At 39.8% G+C, this 25,148-nt stretch overlaps 1 protein-coding gene across 1 annotated transcript in view; it reads right to left on the minus strand.

The window, feature by feature from the left end:
• Positions 1-25,148, minus strand: part of TMTC1 (transmembrane O-mannosyltransferase targeting cadherins 1) — a 266,800-nt gene that overhangs the window by 138,727 nt on the left and 102,925 nt on the right. The window contains 2 exon segments of the mRNA XM_047740854.1: positions 703-806; positions 3,122-3,203. Coding sequence (XP_047596810.1) covers positions 703-806; positions 3,122-3,203 — 186 coding nt within the window.

Below are 25,148 nucleotides of genomic sequence, written 5' to 3' on the forward strand. Positions count from 1 at the left end.
TTCCTAAGGACAAACAGTATGTATCTCTAATAGTAATAGCTATACCTTAGCAAAAACTCCTATTCATTTCTGTTTTCCACTTTGAACCTCTCCACATATTTTACAAATAGTTTTTTATTTTTTTTATTTTTTATAAACATATATTTTTATCCCCAGGGGTACAGGTCTGTGAATCGCCAGGTTTACACACTTCACCGCACTCACCATAGCACATACCCTCCCCAATGTCCATAACCCCACCCCCCTCCCAACCCCCCTCCTCCCATCAACCCTCAGTTTGTTTTGTGAGATTAAGAGTCACTTATGGTTTGTCTCCCTCCCAATCCCACCTTGTTTCATTTACTCTTATTTTAAAAATAGTTTTAATGCTCAATCAACCTCTAAATGCTTCTCTGTGCATCATTCTGTAACACTTGTCATTCAGGAGATACTTATTATTGATAATTAGTGCTCAATAAAGTACTTGTTGGATAAGCTAATAATACCAATAGGAGAACAACAGCAATAACCCTGGCAAAACAGCACCACCAGTTGAAAAGAATTCCAAATGTATGAATAGCAGTTTCTTTTCTCCCCATGCCCTAGACAGAATACAACCCTTCTTTCCTTAAAATGTGAAGGCAAACTGTCATTTAAGATCATTTAAAACGATTTAATAAACACCATGTTAAGCTAAAAAAAGGAAAAATTACGTTTACTGACCTTGTAAGTATGTAAGGCGAAAATGAAGCTGGATTATCCTGCTCTGAAAAGAGGGGCATAGATCCTCCCATAATCCACAGACGGAAGTACAAAATGACAATCACCTTCAAAGAAAAGAAGATTTGGTAAGAAAATCATTGCTTATTGGGTGTCAAGCCCCACCTTTCTGGAGGACACTTGTGATGCTTTATAAATGTTTTATTTTGTTTCACTATGAACATTTCTATAAAGTCCTAAGATTCAAGATGAGGAGGCAAGATGGAAACAGCTGGGAAGGGAGAGGAGTATAAACAATGAAGGTGTTGAGGGAGAGGCAAGCAAATTCTTAATTACAGCTATCAGTAGAAAGCATTTACCAGCTGTCATCCACTGTGCTAAAGACTTTCCATCTCACCTGCGGCCTCACAGCAACCCCAGAGGTAGATGAGAAAGCTGAGGTTTAGAGGTAATTTATCCAGAATCCCATAGCTAATAAACTGCAAGATCCAGGAGGTGAATCCATGTCACTATCCAACCATGTTCTTAACCATTCCATTTACACAGCCCTGTGAAAGTTAGAGTATAATAAATAATACTGCTGTGTTCTGAATAAACACATTTGAAGTGTTCCAACCCTTGAATGCCCTGAAGCAGAACATTCATGAAGGGTTATTTCAACAAATCCCAGGAACATCTTTTGTGTCACCCACTAGAATTCTATGACTAAATGGTGCTATCCTGTTGCTAAGGTGAATAAGAAACCAAAAGCAGAGACATTTCCTTGGGGATGAGTTTTGCTTATAAGGGTGTTTACCCACATAGGCCTTCCAGATGATTCTTACTTCAATAGGACAAAATTACATTGTTTTTATTAAAGTTAGAGGGAAACATTTGCTTGAATAAAAAGCCAAAGGACTAATTTTGGAGGCAGTTAAAGCTGGATTGTCTTTTCCATGAATATCACTGACTTCCTTTATAAATACCTTAATATAAATAACCTCAAATTCAAAAACCTAAAATAAATGTATGGTGTCAGCCAAAAGCATATCAACAGTAAACAATGCCTAGGCAGCAACTGAAAATCATCTTAATGTTCACACAATGTCCTGCTCAAACTGAATTAAATTCTTAAAGACATTATAATGGAAAATATCAATGATGAAAGTAATAGGAAAAGTATCCCCAAAGCATATAAATTCCCTAAAATACCATGTATTTGTATAGAGGGAAAAAACTGTGATAATTAAACAAAAGGAATAGGAAGATAAATAGAAGATAGGGTTTTAAGAATAAATTTTTAGAAGAACAAAATGATTATTAACTGACAACTTTCCCCATAGCAATGACGTCAAATTACTTGCATTCCCATACAGCTCTAAGAAAATAAGTCACTTCTGAAATCAGTGATGAATCATCCTAATTCTATGCAAAGATAAGGGGGAATACTTTAGAGAAGTATTTTGTCCCTTGTGTTGAGACTGTCCAGTCAAGACTCTCTGCTGTCATTCGGATCTGCATACTCTTCTTCCATAAACATGTTTTAGTGTCAAGAAAAAAAAAATCATGTTAATTGGTAACATTACAATTCAAAGACTTTTCATAAGTTCCCCATTCAAGTTTATGGGGAACGGCAACAGCATAAGAGAACGGTCTCCTGAATCCAGCACTGTAAGAAAGTGATTAATGTGACAGTCACCAAAGATGGCAACCAAGAATTCCTGCCCCCCTTTGCATGTGCTTTCTGCTCTTCACATCAAGAAGGAAGCCAACTGCCCCTCCTCTTGAGTCTGAGCTAGTCTTGTGACTTGCACTGACCAACAGAATGTGGTCAGTTCTGGGCCTACCCTGAGAGGTCCTGCAACTTTGGGTTCATGCTTTTAGAACCAGCTGCCATGTTGTAAGGAAGTCCTGGCTACCCTGGCTAGAGTGAGGCCACAGGGAGAGACCCTAGGGAATGAGAAAGCACAGACAGACAGTCGAGCCAGAGGACAGCTACAGGAACCTGCTTGTGTAATCCCAGTCAAAAATCACAAGGAGCATTAGAACCACTTAGCTCGATGCTGCCCAACTAAAGCATTCAGGGCAAATACATGTGGTGGTTGTTTTAAGCCACTACATTTGGGGGTGGTTTGTTGTGCAGCAATACGTAACTGATACAGCTTGGTTTGTGCCACTGAGACAACTCAGAATCAGCATCTTGAAAGGGACTCATAAAATAGTACAGTTGACACTGTCCGTGTCACTGAATTCACGTACTGAGAAGGTTTTCATGCATACCTTCCAAAGCTTTGTAACATTCACAGCATGTAAACTCTTTGATCCTAAGATCGTGCTGTTAGCATCTATTGCTGATTCTATTAAATAATCTGGATCATGTCTCTGAGCCAAGTGAAAGTAAAATATTCCTTATCAGATATTTCAGAAGCATACATATACTTACGTAACTTATGACCAAAGTGGCCCTTTTTAAGAATGGCCTCATGGTAAGCAGGAAATGCCTATTGCTCTTTGCTGTCAGATACCTGGAACAGGAGAGAAAAAAAAATCTTAAATAAGTGTTAGAGTCCACTACACATAATGTTCTCCATTCACTGTGAATAAGCTGTAGCTCAAAAAAAGGTCAAAAAGGATCAGAGCTAAGAGCATGGCTCCTGGATCCAGACCACTTGGGTTTCAGTCTCCCAGCGGCTTACTGTCTGAAAGACCTGGGGAAAGTTTCTTAACTTCTTTGCCCGTCTGTTTCTCAGTTACAAAAAAAAAAAAAAGGTGTGGGGGGGGGGATAATAGTAGTACCTACTCCACAGAAACATTGTGGGGTAAAATGAAATAATATTTAGAGTAGGATCTAGCACTGTTAGCTGTGAATATTACTACCCCATCTATGCCAAATAACCCAGCAATTCTGGTAACTGTGTGGTTACACTGGTGGTCCAAGGGATCATCAGAAACAAGAGTCTACCTACTGCATTTAATTTGAGATACTATGTCTTCAATCTACAAAATACACAAATACCTTTTTTAAAAAAGATTTATTTTAGAGAGGATGGGGGCAGAGGAAGAAAATCCCAAACAGACTCCCTGTTGAGCACAGAGCTCAAAATGGGGCTTGATCCCATGACCCTGAGATCATGACCTGAGCTGAAATCAAGAGTCAGGCCACCCAGGTGCCCTATCTCGCAAGTATCTTAGCCCTGAAAAAATAAAGTATCCAAGTCACCCAAGGTTAAGAAACTTACCCAAGCTAACAAAGTTAGTAAACCTCACTGGTGGGATCAGAGCTCACCAATATGTAATGGGCAATTGTCTCATCAGCCTATGGCCTCTGGAACCAAACTAGGTTACAAGAATGTCAACTTCTAGAGGGGCAGGAACTTATGTGGATGCTGTATCTGCCACAGCTCACTGATTTGTATAAAATGGGAACCGCGTATTTCTGCATAAGAGGCACATGGCTTTGATAAAGACAATAGGGGTGCCTGGGTGGCTTAGTTGGTTAAGTGTCTCCTTTTGGCTCAGGTCACGATCCTGGAGTCCAGGATCCTCTGGCTACCGGCTCAGCAGGAAGTCTGCTTCTCCCACTGCCCTTCACCCCACTCATGCTCTCTCTCTCACTCTCTCTGACTCTCAAACAAATAATCTTAAATAGAAAAACAAAGACAATGAAAGAAAAGCAAGAGAAAGCTATTAACAACTCCCAAGCAAAAACCTAAAGCGTCATTTCACCTACATGAAAACTTCTATATTTTAAGCATGGAGGACAAGGGGAGATGGAGAGGAGAAGGGAGTTGAGGGAAATTGGAAGGGGAGGTGAACCATGAGAGACTATGGACTCTGAAAAACGATCTGAGAATTTTGAAGGGGTGGGGGGTGGGAGGTTGGGGGCACCAGGTGGTGGGTATTGTAGAGGGCACGGATTGCATGGAGCACTGGGTGTGGTGCAAAAATAATGAATACTGTTATACTGAAAAAAATTAAAAAAAAAATTTTTTTTAAAAAAAAGAAAACTTCTATATTTTAAACTACAAAGTGAAGGAACAAATCAAATCATGTAACCCAGCAAGCATTTCCCACCTCATCCTTATTTTTTCCTACTCTTTTCCATTTTTTTTTCTTTTACTCTATTTAATTTCTCCTGGAAGAATGTCTTCTCAAATCTCTTAAAAGCTGCACTTGAATGAGGTCTCTTTACAAAATGGGAATATTTTACTGGCAAGATATCCCTTTGTAAGGCTTCAGTGGGTTCAAATCACAAAGAAGTGTCCATCTTCATGACTGCTTATAAAATATATATGGTTGCTCCACTTTGCAACAGTTAAATGTGTCCAGATGGTACTGTAAGGAGGCAACAATGTCACTCAGAAGCAGGTCTCTCTTCTTGCTTCCCATTTCCTCTTCCTGGTTCATAAAGAGGAAGCTGTGGATCAGACCTTTCAGAGTTCTTAATGAGTGGAGAAAATGAGGTGAGCTCAAAAAACCTCAAGTCCGCTTTTAGCAAAATCTGGACTGGATCCAACCCCAAGCACTGCACTTAAACCTTTCCTTAGCTCTCAAGCTTGTCAAGGAGGAAGGCCAGAGATGCTGTCAGCTCTCACAACACAGATACATGACTAAGTACCAAAAGAGGCTTCCGGGAGTCCACCACTTCCTGAATCAATACACAAGATTTTGTGTATGTTTGTGGTGGTGTATATCTCTGAAGCGAAATCCTTGGCTCTGATCTTCAATGTGAACTAGATCTATATGATTCCCCAAAGGTTACAGCCCTGCCAAGTGGCTTCTCTCTGCTCTGCCTCCACTATTTCTATCATTTTCAGGATGACTCAACAAAGATCAACCCTGGATATTTCTGCTATTCCTTTCCAGGATGCAAGGTAAGTGAGTGGCAGCAGGAAGGGAACAGCAGTGTGGGAACGAGAAAGTGTTGGAGAGGCCTGAAATTGTAATACTCGGAATGAAAAAGCGCTTCTTGGGTTAGTCTGCTTTCGGAAGCTCCATTTCTCAGGTTCCCTCGTTGCTGGTTTATTTTAACGTGGAAAACATTAGAAATGGTCTCCTCTCTATAGAACAACAAACCACAGGGTTTAGGATTTTGTTCAATGTTAAACTTAGATAAATTCCGAAAGTCCACATTTTGTTTCACTGAAAGCTTACAATGATGTTTGTTTCAGGGAGTGATATTTATAAAGTGTCCCTTTGCTTAGAAATTCTTCCCCCACAACAAATTCCATTTCCTCAAGAAGTTAAGCTCCTTCAAACACCAAATAATTTGCTCTTAAAAGGTATCATCCCAAAGCCATGAAAGTCCAAGATGATACAGAGAGGAGTGGTTGAAAAATGACCTCTTTCAAAATTTCTACTTCTAGTTGCTGGCCAATATTAAAAGAGAAAATAAGCCAAAAGGATATGGCTCCTTTCTTGGTAAACACTAGGTCAGAGGCTGAGTCTTAAGCTCATACAGGAAGAACTCCAAGAGCTGAATTCTCTGTATTCCTTCCTCCTCCCCAACTCACAATAAAATTAAGACAGTGGAATTTTCCCCTTTAGTCCATGATATATGCATGGTCTGTAACTGAACAACAAAAACATTAACAGAATAAAAATACCAAAAAATTGATATGTGCCAGATATAAATTTAAGTGATCAAATTGTAGTTATTTACCAATTTTAACAATTCTATGAGGAAAAATAGAATTCCCTTTTTTACGGAGGAAGAGACCAAAAAACTAGAATATTCAGCTATTCTATCAGATTCTCTCAGCTATTCATTTCAATCACAAGCTAAAGAATCTGTAAGTGCCTTTTAAAGAAGGCACTATGTAAATGCCATCACTGATAATTTTCAATTTCAGGCAAAGTCTCCACTGTTTTCCCTGTGAAGCCAGAGAACATTTCAACAACCAAAAACCAAAGCACTGAGGAACGCATTAGAATAGGAACCAAGGGTTCAATTCCCAGGCTTCCAAGTCATTGGTTTTATGGCTTGTAACAAGTCTATAAGGAGCTTTGTTTTCTTATTTTATCGATAAGAATTAAATTCAGTGGTTTTAGGTCTAAAATACCGTGATCCTTGGATGTTCTCACCAACAGATGGTATCACAAATGAAAAATGAAGAAAAACAGAGAAACCTGAAAATTTTAAAAAGAAATGCTAGGGATTAAGAGGAAGCAAATGTTAGTTGATCAATCCCCACCCCCAACTTGAGTAGACCCTTCATAATTTGCAGTTGCACAGGAAAATAATATTTTAACATTAGTTTGGGGTGTTGCATTGTCGAACTCTGCATTTTTAACAATTTCTGATTTTAGGCAAACAACAGATCAAGATTATCCAGAGTAGATTCCCTAACCTGTGCTCCCTCACACCCAATACTACTTTTTCTAACACCAAATCTTCTATTAATGTTCACCTTCTCAGTTGATTGTGTTCAAATATTCAGAGCTAATCGTGACTTCCTCCCTCAAGTTCACCTCCATGGCTTCTCAGTCATGAAATCCCACATAAGGTCCCGGTTGAGACGAGGACAACCAGCCACAATGAATTGCCCACCAAAATCCTGAGTGTTAAGTAAATGCTCATTATTTTAAGCCACTGGCTTTGTCGACACAGAATTATTATGTCAATGGATAACTGATATATATCAATAAATGCTTATAGACCCAAACAGAGTTTTAAAAATATTTTTCTGCCTCCACTCAACACCCCGCCCCCTTTTTTTTTCTGTGTGTTCCTTATTCTCCAGTGCTAGACCAGGGTACGAAAGAAGAATGCTGGGTTTGGGAGGTAGACAGCAAGCTGGAAGAGGGGAAACTACAAGATGATACTATCTTAACCTTAAATCCTGCTGGTTTAAATGAAGATGTTATATTATTACCTTCCAGCCCTTCTCAGGATCTATAAACACCTGTTAATTTTTGCCTTAACACCAGCTCCTGTGGCACATATCTCAGATAAAAAGAGTTGTTACTCTTTAACATTATACCAATAAATTATAAAAAGCTTGAAGGGGCACAGAATATATGACCATAAAATCTACCACTTTGGCATGTGGATTATTTTAAGCTGAAGGCACAAGACACAGTAGAGTCAAGAAAAATTTTGATCTCTCCCTTCACTACCTAAAAGAACTTAGAGAGGGGGCCTGCCTCAGAGAGGAAGCTATACCAGAGGTTGACTTTTACCTGAATTATCTGACTTATCTGTAGGACAGAGCAAATCTGTAATTACCAAACATCTGCTCTTCCTACTGTCCTGAGAATTACACTCCCCTGCTTGGAAGCCCTTAGCTCAGGAAGGCACAGAAGTCTTGATGAGGGAACAGAAGGCTGGCTGAGGACAAAGCAAAAGCTTATACCCTGCAATCTTCCCCCACCCCGACTCCTGGGTGGGACATGTGTGACATTCTTTAGGAATCTCCCAACTATCTTAATGTTAATACCTTGCTAGAGGAAAAAAACCTTGAAAATGGCAAGGCCTCTGGTATCTGGTTTCTTGTAAGTCCTCTTTAGTTTATGAAAGTTCTATTGAAACCTCCCTTTTCCTGACCGCCCCCAACCCCATCATACATAACCTGCCACCCCTCACAACCCCCAGATAGCAGCTCTTTCTGCCCACGGGTTCTGTCCCCGTGCTTTAATAAACCACCATTTTGCACCAAAGATGTCTCAAGAATCGGCTCCGGACCTCACCCCACCGAACCTAACTTTTATTCTAGAACTTCGTCAGTCTGACTTGCCTTTGGGTCTCATATTTTTATGGGACTCCTGTATGTATGAAATTAAATTTGTTTTCCTCCTGTTAATCTATCCTATGTCAATTTATTTATTAGACTAGCCAAAGAAGCTAAAAGGGTAGAAGGAAAAATTTACCTCTTCTATTAGCTATATACAAAATTCCTTCTAGAACACCAGTCATACTAATTTAATTTCTCCTGTTCTTTCAAAGTAATAACGGAGATTAATAAAGAGTCATATACCATGACCAAAATTTTTTTAAAAGATTAAATTCAGAGCTTTTTAGGATAGGAATTTAGGAATCTGCTTCTCTTTGGAACACAAGAAAAAAGGCAGGTTTTTTGTGCTTACCCCCCTCCCCACCCAGTTGACCAAAGTAACAAAGACACAGCTCACATTAGAAAAGATTATAAGCTTAACAAAAACAACAAAAAGAAATGTGTCTTTGGGTTCTTCTTTAATGCACTTTCTCCTTGAACTCATGAAGTGCCTCATCTAAATCTTAATAACCAAAGGCATTATGAAGAGGAGTGAGACAACCTTTGATGTCTCCTTTGATATTCAAATGGAGAGTCTGAAGCAAAGGAGCCAATTCTAAGACAATAATGCATTTCTCACTTTTATCTATTCAAAAACCCCAAATCACCTTCAATACCCCATTCTGTGGCTATGGTAAATTTTTCTTTCAGAAATTTCAAACTTAGCTCAGTATGTTATTTACAAAGAAATATGTGGAAATAAAGACAAAGAAGGCAAAGAGAGATATAATTTCAGTTCTCTAACCATTTTGAAAATCAAAGTTAGAACCGGAAGAGGTCAGAATAGCTCAAGCAGTTTTACAGGTGAGGAAAAAAAAATGAAAGTCCAGAAGTGTTAACCGATTTGTAGATCAGGGTCCTTTGATATCAAAGGTCAGTGAGTTCAGGCTTTATTATTCATTAAGTCTGCGGCCTAATTTATATTCCTAAATGAATTTAGTCAGAGACCCCAATTGCTCCTACATGTAACAGCAAAAATCCAATTCTAGTGATATCCTTTTCTGTCATTAACAATCCCAAAAAAGTTTCAATTCATTCATAATAGGGGGTACTTAATGTACTCTATGGGCATCATTCTCTGTGCTATGCACTTTAATTTTTTTTTTTTAGATTATTTATTTATTTGACAGACAGAGATCACAAGTAGGCAGAGAGGCAGGCAGACAGGACCCTGAGATCATGACCTGAGCCGAAGGCAGAGGCTTTAGCCCACTGAGCCACCCAGGCGCCCCTGCACTTTACTTTTTTTATGTCATTCAATTCCATATTGTGAGCCATGCTTGTCCCCATCTTGTGAATGAGGCTAAAGGAAGAATTTACTCAGGATCTTGCAGCTGGCAAGTGGCACAGGTGAGATACGAATCCAAATCCAAAGCATTCACTACTCTATGTAGCATACAGATAAATATAGCATATTTATATAGCATATAAATATAGCATACAGATAAATGTAGCATACAAATAAACCAGAGCTGGTTTATTTAGCACACTTTCAACAGAGATTATTTTTGTATGCATTTCTGCATGTGTAGAAACACAGGGATTTCTACTAATTAAATGATAAAGTTCATCTTCAGTAACTTCCTCCATTTGCATGGGTCTACAATAAAACCCTTAGTATAGGTTTTTCCTACAAATGAATGAACTGAGGCAGTGCACGATTCTTGAAGGGTCTTTTATGACGTATCCTTTTAAAGGTTAAGGTGTGTAGTGGTTGCTGAAGGTTGAAATGCAAGTTCCATGTACTGTGGGCTGATTCAGAAGTCCTAAGTGAGAACAGATGGCCAAAAGGAGAGTGTGTGTGCATGGCTGAGAGGGTGTCACTGTACTGTGAACCCATCCCCATCAGCTGGCCAGCTCCACAGACAAAAGTGGAAAGCAGGAACACAGAGTGAGACAGATAAGCATGTCCTGAGAGTGACAATGAAGCTGACACCTGAGGAAGAGAAGTGAATTAGGTGAGGGGAGAAGGAATAAGACACATATACAGAGGCCTAGGATTGAGATAGGGCAAGCAATGTGAAGAACATAAAAGTTCATTCTAGCTGCAGGATCTAATACTAGCAGAGTGGTGACAGGGAGGCTTGAGAGGCAGGCAGGGGTCTCAGTGACCCTCATGTCCCACTGTGTGTGGAGTTTGGACTTTATTTGGACAGCAATTAGCAGTTGGTGAAGAGCTTCAGGCAGTGAGGACCCAATGCGATTTCCAGCACAAAGTGACCCTCTGTGATGTTGCTAATGTGACTAGTGTGAGGTCTATAACAGAGCAAAGGGCCCAGCAGTCCCAATGGGGAAATGGTAGGCAGCAGTGATTCTGGAAGTTTCTGAGATGTCAGATTCAGAAATAGAAGAGGTTCTAGCCCAAATAGGTAGAGAGACCTGATGGCAGGGAAAAGTGAGAAAGGCATGTGTTGTTACATTTATTTACCAATCTTATTTAGTATTAAGTCTTTTCTTAATGCATTTCAATTTTGTGTGAATAGGTCATTAATTTGATGTCATTCAAAACTTTCTACTAACCAGAATATTAAATTGCCAAAATAGAAACCCATTATAAGAATATACATATTATGTACTTGTGTGGCCTTTTCTATGTCAAAGGGCTTTTCAGTCCAGTCTAATATTTAATCCTTGAAAGATCCATATGCCCTTGGCAGAAGAGAAAGCACCATCCCCACATTATTGACCTAGACCTAGACCTCCTGAATCAGAATTCAGACATTTTATGCCTGATTCCATGCCTTTTAGCTGCATCACATGATCTCCTCTCCAACCACACTGTCAAACACATTCGCTGCAGGTTTCCCCTTACTTCTATCAGTCCAAACTTCTTGCACACCACAGACTCTTAAGAACCCATGCAAATGAAATCACTACTACTTGCAGGACACATCTGCATGGGTACCCAAATAAACTTTGCACTCAGAAGATTAAAAACAGCCAATGATACCATAATCATATTTTCTGAACCTCTTATTGGAATATACAGACTGATAAATCCAAATATAATTCAGCTAGTGAAGGCGAGTATTTGGTATTGAAACTGCCCAGGTAAACTGGGGAAACACACGTTCTGTTAACAATGACAACAGTAAAATAACAGCTGACATGGAGTAAATGCCTACAGTGCCCCAGGCAGTTCCTATGTATAAGTACTTAGCATCTTCCTACAGTATGTGCACTAATAAAATCTTCATTTTACAAATGGGGAAACCAAAATATTAAGTCAAGAAACTTGCACCAAGGACCAACAGGAGTCAGAAGGTCAATCTAGCTTGTACCTTTAATCACCAATGCTCTTCTGTTTCTCTGACACTGCCAACTAAATCTGTCTTCAACTTACCCTTTGCCTGAATTTCAAACACTACCCTCAAGTACAAACATGGCATTAACATGTATTTAAAAGAATGATGATTCCATGAAAAAAATACTCAACATCACTCAGAATCAGGGAAATATAAATCAAAACCATAATGAGAAACCACCTCACACCAGTCAGGGAATGACTAAAATTAACAAGTCAGGAAATGACAGATGTTGGTGAGGATGCCGAGAAAAGGGAACCCTCCTACACTGTTGGTGGGAATGCAAGCTGGTACGGGCACTCTGGAAAACAGTATGGAGGTTCCTCAAAAAGTTGAAAATAGAGCCACCCTACCACCCAGCAATTGCACTACTAAGTATTTATCCCAAAGATACAGATGTAGTGAAAAGAAGGGGCACATGCAACCCAATGTTTGTCCACAATACCCAAACTATGGAAAGAGCCCAGATGTCCATCAACAGATAAATGGATAAAGAAGATGTGAGATACACACACATACACACACACACACACACACACACACACAAAATGGAATACTACTCAGCCATTAAAAATGAAATCCTGCCATTTGCAATGACGTGGATAAAACTAGAGAAATTATACTAAGCAAAATAAGTCCATCAGAGAAATACAATTATCATATGACCTCACTGATGTGTGGAATTTAAGAAACAAAACAGAGGATCATAGAGGAAGTGAGGAAAAAATAAAACAAGATGAAATCAGAGAGGGTGATAAACCATAAAGAATCTTAACCACAAGAAACAGAGGGTGACTGGAGGGGAGGGGGGATGGAGTGATAGGGTAACTGGGTGATGGGCATTAAGAAAGACATGTGATGTGGGACACCTGGGTGGTTCAGTGATTAGTGTCTGCCTTGGGCTCAGGTCATGATCCCAGGGTCCTGGGATTGAGCCCCAAGTTGGGCTCCCTGCTGAGCAGGGAGCCTGCTTCTCCCTCTCCCCATTGCTCATGCTCTCTCTATGTCTCAAATAAATAAATAAAATCTGTAAAAAAAAAAAAAAAGAAGAAGAAGAAGAAGGGCACATGATGTAATGAGCACTGGGTGTTATACGCAACTGATGAAATCACTGAATTCTACCTCTAAAACTAACAATATTATATGTTAATTAATTGAATTTATATTTTAAAAATCAAACTATAAAAAAAATAAAAAATAAATAAAAGGATGATGATTCAGGATACCATATATACCTGATCAATTAAGGAAATTAACAGAAAGGCTGCTCCAACTTCATTGCTATGAAATATCACAAGCTGTTCCAACAGCAATATTCAATTGGCAAAATACTGGGCACGGAGTTAGGTCCTATAAACAATATATGAAAGAAATAAAAGCATACATTTAACACTTAAATAACAGCTAACATTTACTGAGTGTTTGCCACGGGCCAGAACCTCTCCTAAGCACATATATCAGCTCTTTAAACACACACACCAACAACAGAAGTATGAAGCAGGTATTATTTCTATCTTCATTTTATAGAAGGGGAAACAGAAGCCTAGAAGCCTAATGGAGTGACTTGAACTTGCCTGGGACCACGAAGCAGGTAGTGAACAGAGCTGGGAACTGTGCCTATGTGTTCGGGTGCTGGAGCCTGCTTCCCAGAGCCGCCCCACACGGCCCTTCTGTGCTTGCTGCACTGACCCAAGGAGCTGTGCACAGGAGGAAGGACGAAAAGACTTCAGGGAAGGTAGAAGTCAGCATGAGCTGGAAAAGAAGAAGCTACGGGAAACACGGGAGACCTGACCTGGGCCCGCCGAGGGGGTGGGGGGTGGGGGTTCAGAGAAAATGGAGGAGAGGGGCAAGAGGGGCTGGGGGAGAGGTGCCCAGGTGGCAGCGGAGGGACTGGAGGGAGCGTGGCTACCCAGGACGGTGAGGGCTCCTGGCAAACACAGCGCTGGTAGCCCCTCCTCAGCATGGCAGAGTCAAGAGTGTGAAATCTGAATAAGGAAGTGTGAAACTGGAACTCTGAAACCATGTCAGCCTGAACAGCAGGAGAATATTCCTAAATATAATGGATATTGTTTCTGTCTCCCTTTTGCTCAGCCACACACAGGCAAGGGGTCTCACCCAGTCAGCCAGCTCCCTCTCCTCTCAGCCTTCCCCAGGCCTCACCTGGTATCATCCCTGTCACTAGGGTTCTTTGTGGGACCTGGAGCAGGACTGTATCTCTCCAGGGTCCCATCTCTGACTTACTCCCTAGGTGTTTCAAACCTTACAGCCAGCACCCAGGACAGAGACTGGGTCCCCATGCCATTGGAGGGGAGGCATCGTGTGCTGCAGCTCTACACCTTCTTTGGTGTCTCCTCCACTCGTGGCATCCACGCAAAATGCAGGCCAGGCTAGTCCAGCTGGGGCTCTATCCCACTTTCATGCTCATCACAGGGTGAGAAACTTAGGAGATGTGCTACAGCTGCGAACAGCTTACATTAGAGACACACAGGGGAGGAAGCCTCGCTTAAGCCACTTTCTCCAGTCCAGCTTTCCATAGAGGCCCGTCATGCAGAGGCCGGAAGCAACTTGTAAGAAGGGACAGTAAGCCCAGAAGCTCTGCAATACACACGGGTTCGCACACAGAGTTCACGCAGAGGCCAAGGAGGACATTTGGCTGCCTGGGCTTCCTGGAGACCACTGCTCCTCCTGAAATAGATCACTTCCCTGCAGCCAAGGCCACGCTGTGGCCAAGATAGGTGGCTTAAGAAAACACAGCACCACTCACAGGGAGGTGAGCTATGCCGATGCGGGAGAAGAGAAACCTTTCCTTAGTCCAGATGAACTCATCCAGAGAATAGCCCATGTCTCTGGCCCCAACCCCTAACCCCGTTTCTAATGAAGGTCAGATGGCTGACCATCAGAGCTGCAAGGGCTGGAAAGGAGGGACTGGTCCTTCCAGCACAATCCTGGCAAACGCCTTTAAAGTTCACGTTTCCTACAAAAATCTAATTTTAGGGGGATTCAAATTTTATTTCACTTGGAACTCTTTTTTACACTCAGGACAAATACGCTATATATATATATATTTTAAGGTGAACTCTTCAAGGTTCAACTCTAGGCAATTTGGTTTTATTTTTAAATTCCAGTATTCACACATGTTGAAAGCTCCTAAGGAGAAAGCCATAATTATGATTTCAGAGTAGAAATAAGAACCACAGTGGCTCTTAGCAATAGAAACAATCATTATTCAGATAATTGTCATGGTTTTTAATGTTTATGTAAAATGTCTACTAGTTCTGCGGAAGTTAGAATACATAATTAAGTCTATATTTTTTTTTTCAAATGCAGGCTTCTTTTGGTTATGCCATTTTTAAAACTGTCTCCTAATTTACTTCTAGACCAGACTCTCATTTTAAAACATAACGTAAAAAATTAAAGTAGGGAAGTTGCCAAAGGAACTAGAAATTCCAGTCCCACTCCTATTTTTTCACATATACTCATATCTAATTATATTTATTTATATTTTTCAAAGGAACCATTCAGAAAATAATGTTAAAACATCAGTTTGTTAAGTGGGTTGTCAGAGGGACCTCTGAAGGTCTCTCATACTAAACTCTCAAAAGATGGTGTCTGTGACATAGGGGCAGCCCAGTTGTGGTAAAGCAACCACAGAAGCCACAAAGAATCTCAGCTCATTCAATGACCCACTGAGAGTCTAGCCAACCCTCATAACCACCTTGGGGTCTCAGGTGCCTCAGCCACAAAGCAGTCATCCTAATTTCTATCTCACTCACTCACTGAAAGGATTTCAATGAGACAAATTATGTAAGTGGCTCAACGCAATGCCCAGAACATAAAGGCACCCAAAGTAACCATTATTGGAATAGCGACCACAACTTAAATGAAAATTCTAAAACCCTATGGCTTGTCTTGCATGGCCATATGCAAAAACAAAACAAAAAAACAAACAAACAGTGAATTCAGCTAGGATTAAATATAGAAAGAAGACTCTTCTCCCTCAAGTTCTATCGGCTCCCTTCTTCCTGAAAAGAGAACGGAAGAGAACTAAATATTTTCCTTGAAGATGAAGCTAGAATTTAGCTTTCAACATTCTTCTCATTCACTGGTTTCCTTTCATTCGGCTTGGATACTGAAGCCAGCTACTCCAATGTGTCAGGCAAGCCGCGCCTGCCCACAGTGGCTGGCTGAGGAGGCAGACAGGAGGTGCCCTGGAAAGGCTGAAATCCAGCCCACGGTCCCTTCAACAACCCATGAGCCCTGGCGCCCGCTCCATCCACCTTGAGGAAGGGCAGCCTTTTCTGAATTCTCCCAAAAGAGCAAAAAGTGCCCTTGACTCAAATGTCATGCACTTGATACTTCACACACTCCCAGTTTTTTTCTACTTCAAATAAATATCCCTACTGGCCAGCAGCAGCCTGCACATTATGATCCAATACCCATTAAACAGCTTCATTGTCCTAATGACTTTCACAGCAACTTGCTAAACACAGTGTTTCCATTTTCTTTGCAGCCAATTTTATTTTCTCACTGACACACTACCACAGTATTTCCAGTCACCAAACCAAGTGTAAAGTAACTTCATGTCAACGAACAATATTTGTTTCTGTATTAACTCAGCTGAGTTTCCCTTGCCAACTTACCATCATGTTTGATACAGTGGGAATTTAATTCATTATACCAAATTTTAAAAATTCTTAATCCTACAAGTCTTAACGCTACCTTTACAAACCCCACCAATATCAGGACCCAATCTGAAATCTTCCAGGCTAAAGTTTCCATATCCTAGAGGTTTTATATACAAGACTGGATTGTCAGCAAGGGTGACCAACCAGACCAGCATGCCTACCCCTAAGAAGCTTGCTGGGACATGGGATTTTCAGTGCTAAAAGTCCTGGGAAAACCAGAATGAGCTGGTCATCCTCTATCTAGCAGGTTGGCAGAATACAGACTTAATTGCTATCAACCAAACCATACGTTTTGCAAAAATCCAAACAAAATAAGTGGTATCTTTTTCTTGCTCTGGACAAACACACCTGTATGCAGACAGACACATACACACACACACACACACACACACACACACACACACACATACACACACCCCACCGCCACATATATCCTCCTATCCATCATTTGCATGAAAAAGAGTTTAATCAGAAACAAGTATTTCTCTGGTGGAAGATATTTACTGATTGGTTGAGCTTGTTAATTCTGAAAACCTGAGAACTAAAATTTTCTCACCCCACTTTCGAACCATCAGACAATTCTTCTCTACTTGGATAAGCCAATATAAGTGGCATTTATATTCAAGTAACAAAAGGAAAGGTGTGCAAGGAGAAACAAGGGTTTAATAACTACTAAGACTGTACAGAGTTCCCTATATATGCAATCAATAGAACTGTAATGACTATTTACTAGATTATAAAGTTGCCTGGTTGATTAAAGTAGAGGTTAATATTTTAAATGCTACATTCAAAGGAATTCGACTGTCTTGATTATAAAATAATCAGTAATTAAAAGGAAGCTGACTGTCTTGATTATAAAATACAGTGATCATAGACAGAATGGTACCTAAAATGATAAATATTAGCTATAAACAAACAGAACCAAACATTTGAAGAAAACTAAAGGTCAAAAATCTCAAGACCTGTAATTTCAATACATTTGTCTGTTTATGCTCTGCCATATGGAAATAACATATATTCATTTTTCCTTTTATCTGCCAGCAATACTTAACTGAAAAGTTTATGAAAGTTTTTCTATCTTCTATGCTACTCTTTTTTTTTTTTTTTAATTGTTTCTTCCTGGTACACAAGGTTTACCAGCTACAGGATTATTTAAAATCATTTCCACTCTCTTTAAACATTAAGTTCCAATTTCCTGGGCCCTATTACTAAAAACAGCATAGTAAACACTAAGAGTAGATTTTTCCACTGTTTGGTGGTCTCCTACTTAAGTAAAAGAGCCATATTATGAATATTAAGTGACTATTTTAGACTGACAAAAACAACAGATGTTCGTCAAGAGGGAAAAAAACTCCAGAAGAATCTGTTTTGACACATCCCTTGCCCAAATAGGAAAATTGATCCCTGCCATGGTCAGTCAGTGAGCAGTTTCTATGGGTCCCATTTGCACTGTACCTTGAAATCAAAGACAGGCCAACTCCAGGAATAACAGATGAGGCACGGCTTCTCTTCAAGATGTGAGGACATGGCAACTAGTGGAGTTCTACTAGGCAGGTGATCAAGAATCAGGCTTGATCGCAATTTCTCTAACAAAGCACTTTATGAGAAACCAGTAGGAGGTGGGTCCCCCAGGTGGCCAACTAAAAGGTTCCATTCATGCTGCATGGATGCCTTAAAGTGAGGCCTCACCACTGTGGACATCTAGGGAATCCTTAACTCCTGACAGAGCTGTCAGGTACGCTACAGTGTGCAAAAAAGAAAAACATCTTGTACTCCTGTAATATGATTTGGTTAAGGACCAAAATAAGACATGAGGCCCTTCTGTGGAAATACAGGTACATACTCATCTACCCAAAATCATTTACATTCCAAACCCTTGGGATTTTTCGGGTCTACCTTCAAGAAAACAGCATAAATATGTTAACTGGCATCTAATTTTGCTATGTTCTTCTTTCTTAGCTAGTTCAATCTAATGGATTTCAGGATTAAGGTTATCGCAAATAAAAGTAAAATCAAATCTGCAGCATGAATAACCCTTTTCCTGCACGGCTGTTTTGCATATTATGACGCTGTTTTAGTTCCTTTGTATTTAGCATATCCGCACAGCACCAAAGAGCCTGTTCACTGACAGACTCTTATCCTGCAGTTATTTCTATAAATAAAATGTGCCATAAAATATGCAGGGCCATAAGCAATCCAAATAAGGTATGTGAATTAATCCATTTGGATGAGACATTTCTACACAACCACATGATTTAATTTCTTCATGCCAAAGACAACTACTTCTATCACTATACTATTCTACAAATTAAATAAACCAATATTCCTGCAATAATCAGAACCTCATCTACTAAACAACCTCCTCTTCCTTTGTACGTATAACATTGTTAAACGTACAAAAGTCAGGGATGAATAAGAATTGCTTCTAAGCAACCAAAACTAATGCTTCCAACTCACAACTGTCCAGTTTTCCTCCCTAAAGCAAAATCAAAGCAGGCAGACGTGCTGCCACAAACGTATGCACTATAACAGTGCCTGGCTTGCTTTTCCTAGATCCTGTTTCTTCTTTTTCCTGAGCATACAACCTCTCTGCTTCATTTGTGGTTAAAAACGACCTCATGACTGAGTTCTAGCCAGAGGAAGGTAAACAGAAGTAACAGGTGCCAATTTCAAGTCTGGCCCATATAATCTTCCTGCCTTTGAGCACAAAAACATCTTCCTCTTCCTGCTTGATGAAGGCAAGCAAAGCTGGAAGATACAGAGCCACAAGATGGACAGAGCCCAGGTCCCTGGATCACACTGTGAAGATGAGCTGCCTGTCTGTCAAGAACACCTAGTTCAGATTTAATGTAAGAAACTTCTATCAAATGTAAGTCATGCTCATAGCTGGTGTCATATTACCTAAGACAGATGCCAAGAGTAGCAAGAAATGGCATCTAAAAGCAAGGAGGGGTCTACAAATTCACCTTTGAAAAAAAGTCTGAGATACTCTGAAGAATTTATGTAAGGAACATTAGTGTCTCATTATTTACAGATGGTAAAGTTTTGAAAACTATAAGAGGATACAATGTTGGCATGGGCTCCACAAGACAGACAAAATTATGGACTTCTCATGGGAGTGAAAATTTGTGAAATGTCATGTTATTTTTTTTCTAAATATCAACTTGGCATCACACGACAAAACCTAAAACACTTCACCAACCTTCGGTAATCACACTCAAATCAGAAATGCCACAGGAAGAATTATGTTCACATTAGTGAAAAACTGAAAACAACCTATCTAAATTAGGGGAATAGTTAAACAAATTTTAGTATCACCATACAGTGGAATAACTCATTTAATCATTTTAGATTATGTTTAAAAGAACATTTATAGTAGTACCTGGGTGGCTCAGTCCTTTTAAACATCTGCTTTCGGCTCAGGTCATGATTCTGGGGACCTGGGATTGAGCCCCAGGTCAGGAGTCCCTGCTCAAAAGGGAGTCTGCTTCTCCCTCTCCCTCTGCCTCTCCCCCTTCATCCCCCACCCCACGTACTCCCTCTTTCTAAAATGTGTGTGTGTGTGTGTGCACGTGTGCACGCGTGCATACTGAAGATGAGAAGGAAAAGGAGGAAGAAGAGAAAAGAAGAAAGGATTACCTATAGGTGGAGGGAGGCAACAGGAGAGGGAGGACAGGGACAGCCCTGTCTGGGTGGACCTTACGGTGCAGATTTAGAAGCGGTGTTTATACACTTATAAAACAAATTAAATCCAAAGGAAAAAACCAATCCTTAAAAATAAAACACAGGGGCGCCTGGGTGGCTCAGTGGGTTAAAGCCTCTGCCTTCGGCTCAGGTCATGATCCCAGTGTCCTGGGATCGAGCCCCACATCGGGCTCTCTGCTCCACAGGGAGCCTGCTTCCTCCTCTCTCTCTCTGCCTGCCTCTCCGCCTACTTGTGATCTCTGTCTGTCAAATAAATAAATAAAATCTTTAAAAAAAAAAATAAAAAAAAACACAACATGAAACAAGTCAAAACTACACAGAAAGGAACTATAGCAAGTAAGTTTAAAACACAGTAATTTTACTGTATATAACCTAGTACTACACATTTTAAAAGCAAAAAGAATTATAAAAAATTCACAAAATACTTTTAACAATCATATTGTTTCTGGTAATGTTGGTATTGTTATTTTGAGACTATTGCACGAGTAATGCAGGATAAAACAAATACATAATTATACTGGTGTTGTTAGGAACCAGAATTTTCAGTAGGCAGAAAGAGAGAGGCTTACACTGAAGGAGATTAGGTAAAAACACTTGTAGTTCCAAATTTTAACTAGAATTGTTAGCTAGGATGCAATTCGAAGTTCCTCAAATAAGAGGGCTGGAAGCTCTCCGCAGAGAGGAGGGGAAAAGAAAAAAGCTGGGGAAGAATGTTGTTTTGCAAAACCAACAGTTCCAGCCAGAGTTGCCCAGCTAGGTGTTTCACCTGAGAGCCCCTGGCAGAGTTTTCACCTAAGCACGAAGGAAGATCCTCCTCCTATGGGTGGAGTCGTCTGCCATTTTTTCTGAACACAGATGTATGCACTAGCATGCTGACATTGAATGAAAGTGTTTGTGCAAGCTCCCCGCTCTCATCCCTAATACACTGAATAAAAGTTTCCTGTATTAACCCCGTAGGGAGACAGTGTTTTTAAGGCAGGGAAACTAAAAGGCACCTACAAAAACTGGTTTGTTTGTTTTTTTTTTTTGGTTTTTTGTTTTGTTTTGTTTTGTTTTTTTGCTCCTTTTCTTGCTAGGACCTACACCCCTGCCTCACACACATTCTATAGTACCAAATAATGTAGGTCTTCCTTGGAAAGGTCAAGGAATTAATGATTTCTTTGGAGTCTTCCAGCACAAAATTTAACACCCAAGGAGTGACCAGCCAGGATCATCATGAATGTTTTCCAAGACCACTGACTCACCAAAACCTCAGGCTCCAGGGCATAAGTGACTTATAGAGGTCACTTGAACTTGCCTTTTTTCTTGGATGCCTGAGAAGATATGTGCACTGGACCACAACCCTCAGTAAAACTCCAGACCCCAAGCAAAGTTGAGACTAACTCTTCTCTCCTTTCCTTTCCCAGATGTTCTTTCTCTATCTGCTCTCTATGTCTTCAAAAAACTGTGCCCCCACTTCTTGGTTCATGTTTGATTTCTCTTCTGCCCAGAGCCAAGGATCATCTTCTCCCTGGACCCAGCCAGCTTGCATTACTTTGAGATATTTCCCTGTCTCCTTACTTGTAACAATAATAAAAAGTTCTTTGCTTTTAACATTTCCTTGAATTGTGTTTAATTTGATGCACCCCAAATGGCAAACCATTTGAGTCCAGTTCAAAGTATCAGAATGAATTCATTACCTATTTTCATATTTTAAAGATAACGGATTTTCCTAGGACTCACCACTGAAAAGGCCTGGTGACACAGTGAGTTTTCCGGTAGTAGTGAGCACCACAAATGCCTTAATTTTGGTCCTGAAAATCATTCCCCAATAAAAGGAACCAAAAGCTCTTGGTGAAATGGCTGTTTCCAGGTCTGGTATAGAAAATGAATAAGATGAACATGGAAAATCCAGAATAATAAAGAAGACAACTGAAGTTACATCAAAAGGCCTTAGGGCCAACTTGAAGAAAGCTTCTACTGGCCAAAATGGACATTTGAACATCAACAACAATAAAACTGGCAAACAGTGAAAGAATCAAGTGTTTGCCCTGCCTTGCCTATATAAACTATATCCTCAGGGCAACCGAATATTTCTTGGAGAAATGCTTCTCTTGATACTCTAGCAAATAAATGAAGAGAGACTGACAGAGTAGCACAAATCCTCAATCCCTACCAAAATAATGGGTCAAGACTTACAGCAACTCACATCACAAAAAGAAAAACATCCAGAATTCTTTACTTTCTACCATCTATGAAGTATTCTTACCCAAAATAAAAACATAAATGTGATCAAACTTTTAAATACAACTATCAAGTTACAGTAAATACAGTGGCTAGAAGAATGCATCACTTGACATAATGGAGATGCCATCAGCAAAAGGCAGGATGAAAAGAAAAAAAAATAAAAACAAACAAAAAAGCCAAAAGTAAGAACTGCAAAAAATTCTCAGCACCACAATGAATTCCAACCCTGCATTGATACCTGACCCAACTAAGTCAGCTTCTAGCAGCCTACCGCCTAGTTCCTGGAATGACCCAACCCCCTTTTGAGCTCCCCCATCTAGAAGTTCAGAGTTCTCAAAGGACTGAGTATTTGTTCTAGCCACCATCTTAAGATAAGTTCCTGATCTCCCTTTCTTAGAACATCTAATAAAAAGGGCTTGTAACTGTGAATCTTTCCTCAGTCCTTTGGAGATGTGTATATATCTCCTACAACCCAGGAGTGTCTTTCTCAAGGATCTGAAAACCATTTCTTGATATATTACCATCAGGAAGATGGGGCTTCTGTCTCCCCACTCTCTGTAGGGGGTGAAAATCCTCACTTCAGTAACTGCCAGCTAGCAGACAGCCTAGCCTGATCCCGTTTACACTGACCCCTTTGTAATGTTTCATTTGCATCTCCACTCTCCCTTCCTACCATCCACGGTTCCTTTAAAACACCCAGTCACCTAGGTACAAACTGGAATGGAGTTCAGCTGTTTCCCTTCCATTAGTAGTTACTAAATGAAATCTGCTTCCGTAGCTTTATTGTCTGGCTGTTTTTATCTCAGACAAATACAAAATAACAAAAACAAAAGGAGCAGCACTGGAAGGGAGAATCTATAGATTAACAGGGACTTTTGAGGCACATGAACCATTGCAATGTATAGGCAGGCATTACTTGTATGTAATGTAATGACTAATTAGCAGTTTGATGATATTAAGAATTAGTGTTCTTTTTTTTAAGATTTTATTTATTTATTTGACAGAGATCACAAGTAGGCAGAGAGGCAGGTAGAGAGAGAGGAGGGGAAGCAGGCTCCTCGCTGAGCAGAGAGCCCGATGCGGGGCTTGAACCCAGGACCCCGGGATCATGACCTGAGCCGAAAGCAGAGGCTTTAACCCACTGAGCCACCCAGGTGCCCCAGAATTAGTGTTCTTTTAGATGTGACAGTGCTATTATGGTTGTGTTTAAGAGAAGTCTTTATATTTTGTAATTTTTAAAAGATTTTATTTATTTATAAATAAATTTAAAAATAATAATAAATAAATAATATATATTATTTATAAATAAATAAATAAAGGGGGGGGAGAGAGAGTGCACAAGTGAAGCGAGGAGGGTGGGGTAGGGGGCAGCGGGTAGGGGCAGAGGGAGAGGAAGAAGCTGACTCCCTTCTGAGCAGGGAGCCCGAAAAGACAGAGGGCTCAATCTCAGGACCCAGAGACCATGACCTGAGCCAAAGGCAGATGCTCAATCAATAGAGTCACCCAGGTGCCCCCAAAGAATCCTTATATTTTAGAGTCTTACTGAAATATGTATACATGAAATGATACGACATCTGGAAATTCACTTCACAACAACTTGAGTGTAGAGAAGGGACTAATAATTGTTGAAATTATGTGAGGGTTCATTATACTGTTTTACCTAACTTTGTACATGTTTGGAATTTTCCATAATAGTTTTTTTTTTTAAATTGGGATAGTCATATGAAAAAGGACTAGTACCTATAATATATTAAGAACTCTCAAAACTTAACAGTTAAAACAAAACAAAACAATTAGAAAAATGAACATAGAACATGAAATGACACTACATTATAGAATGTGTGTATATCTATCTATATGGCCAATAAACTTATGGAAAGATGTTCAATATCACTAAACATTAGGAAAAAGAAAATAAGATCACAATGAGATAATACTATGTATCTATAAGAAGAGCTAAAATTAAAAACAGTAACCACACCAAAGGATAAGAAGAATCCAGAGAAACTGGATCTGTCCTATGTTGCTGGAGGGCATATAATGTGATATGCCAGTCTAGAAAATAGTTTGGCAGTTTCCTTAAAATTGAAATATACACTTACCAAATGATCCAGCAACTATACTCATGGGCATTTATACCAAAGATATAAAAATTTATGTCCACATAAAGCCTATACATGATTGTTCATAGTAGCTTTATTATAATACATTTTTAAAATTATTATATTTTATTACAGATACAGCCTCAAACTGAAAACAAAGAGACAAAAAATCTCCAAATATCCTTCAATAGGTGAAGTTTAAAAACTGTGGTACAGCCATATGGTAAGTCCATAGAGTATAATACTACACAGCAATAAAAAAGAATAAACTGGGGCGCCTGGATGGCTCAGTGGGTTAAAGCCTCTGCCTTCAGCTCAGGTCATGATCCCAGGGTCCTGGGATCGAGCCCCGCATCGGGCTCTCTGCTCAGCGGGGAGCCTGCTTCCCCTCCTCTCTCTCTGCCTGCCTCTCTGCCTACTTGTGATCTCTGTCAAATAAGTAAATAAAATCTTACAAAAAAAGACTACTGATATATACAACTTAATGAGGGTTTCAAAGACATTATGCTCAAGGAAAAAAAAAGTCAATCTCAAAAAGGCTACATACTGCATGATTTCATTAATACAACATTCCTGAAATAAAAAAATTAGAGATGGAAAACAGATTAATGATTGCCAGCATTTAGGGCTGGTGGCAGAGTAAAGAGCAGGTATTAACTACAAAGAGGCAGCATA

Source organism: Lutra lutra, chromosome 8 (assembly GCF_902655055.1).
Source record: "Lutra lutra chromosome 8, mLutLut1.2, whole genome shotgun sequence".
Taxonomy (NCBI): Eukaryota; Metazoa; Chordata; class Mammalia; order Carnivora; family Mustelidae; genus Lutra; species Lutra lutra.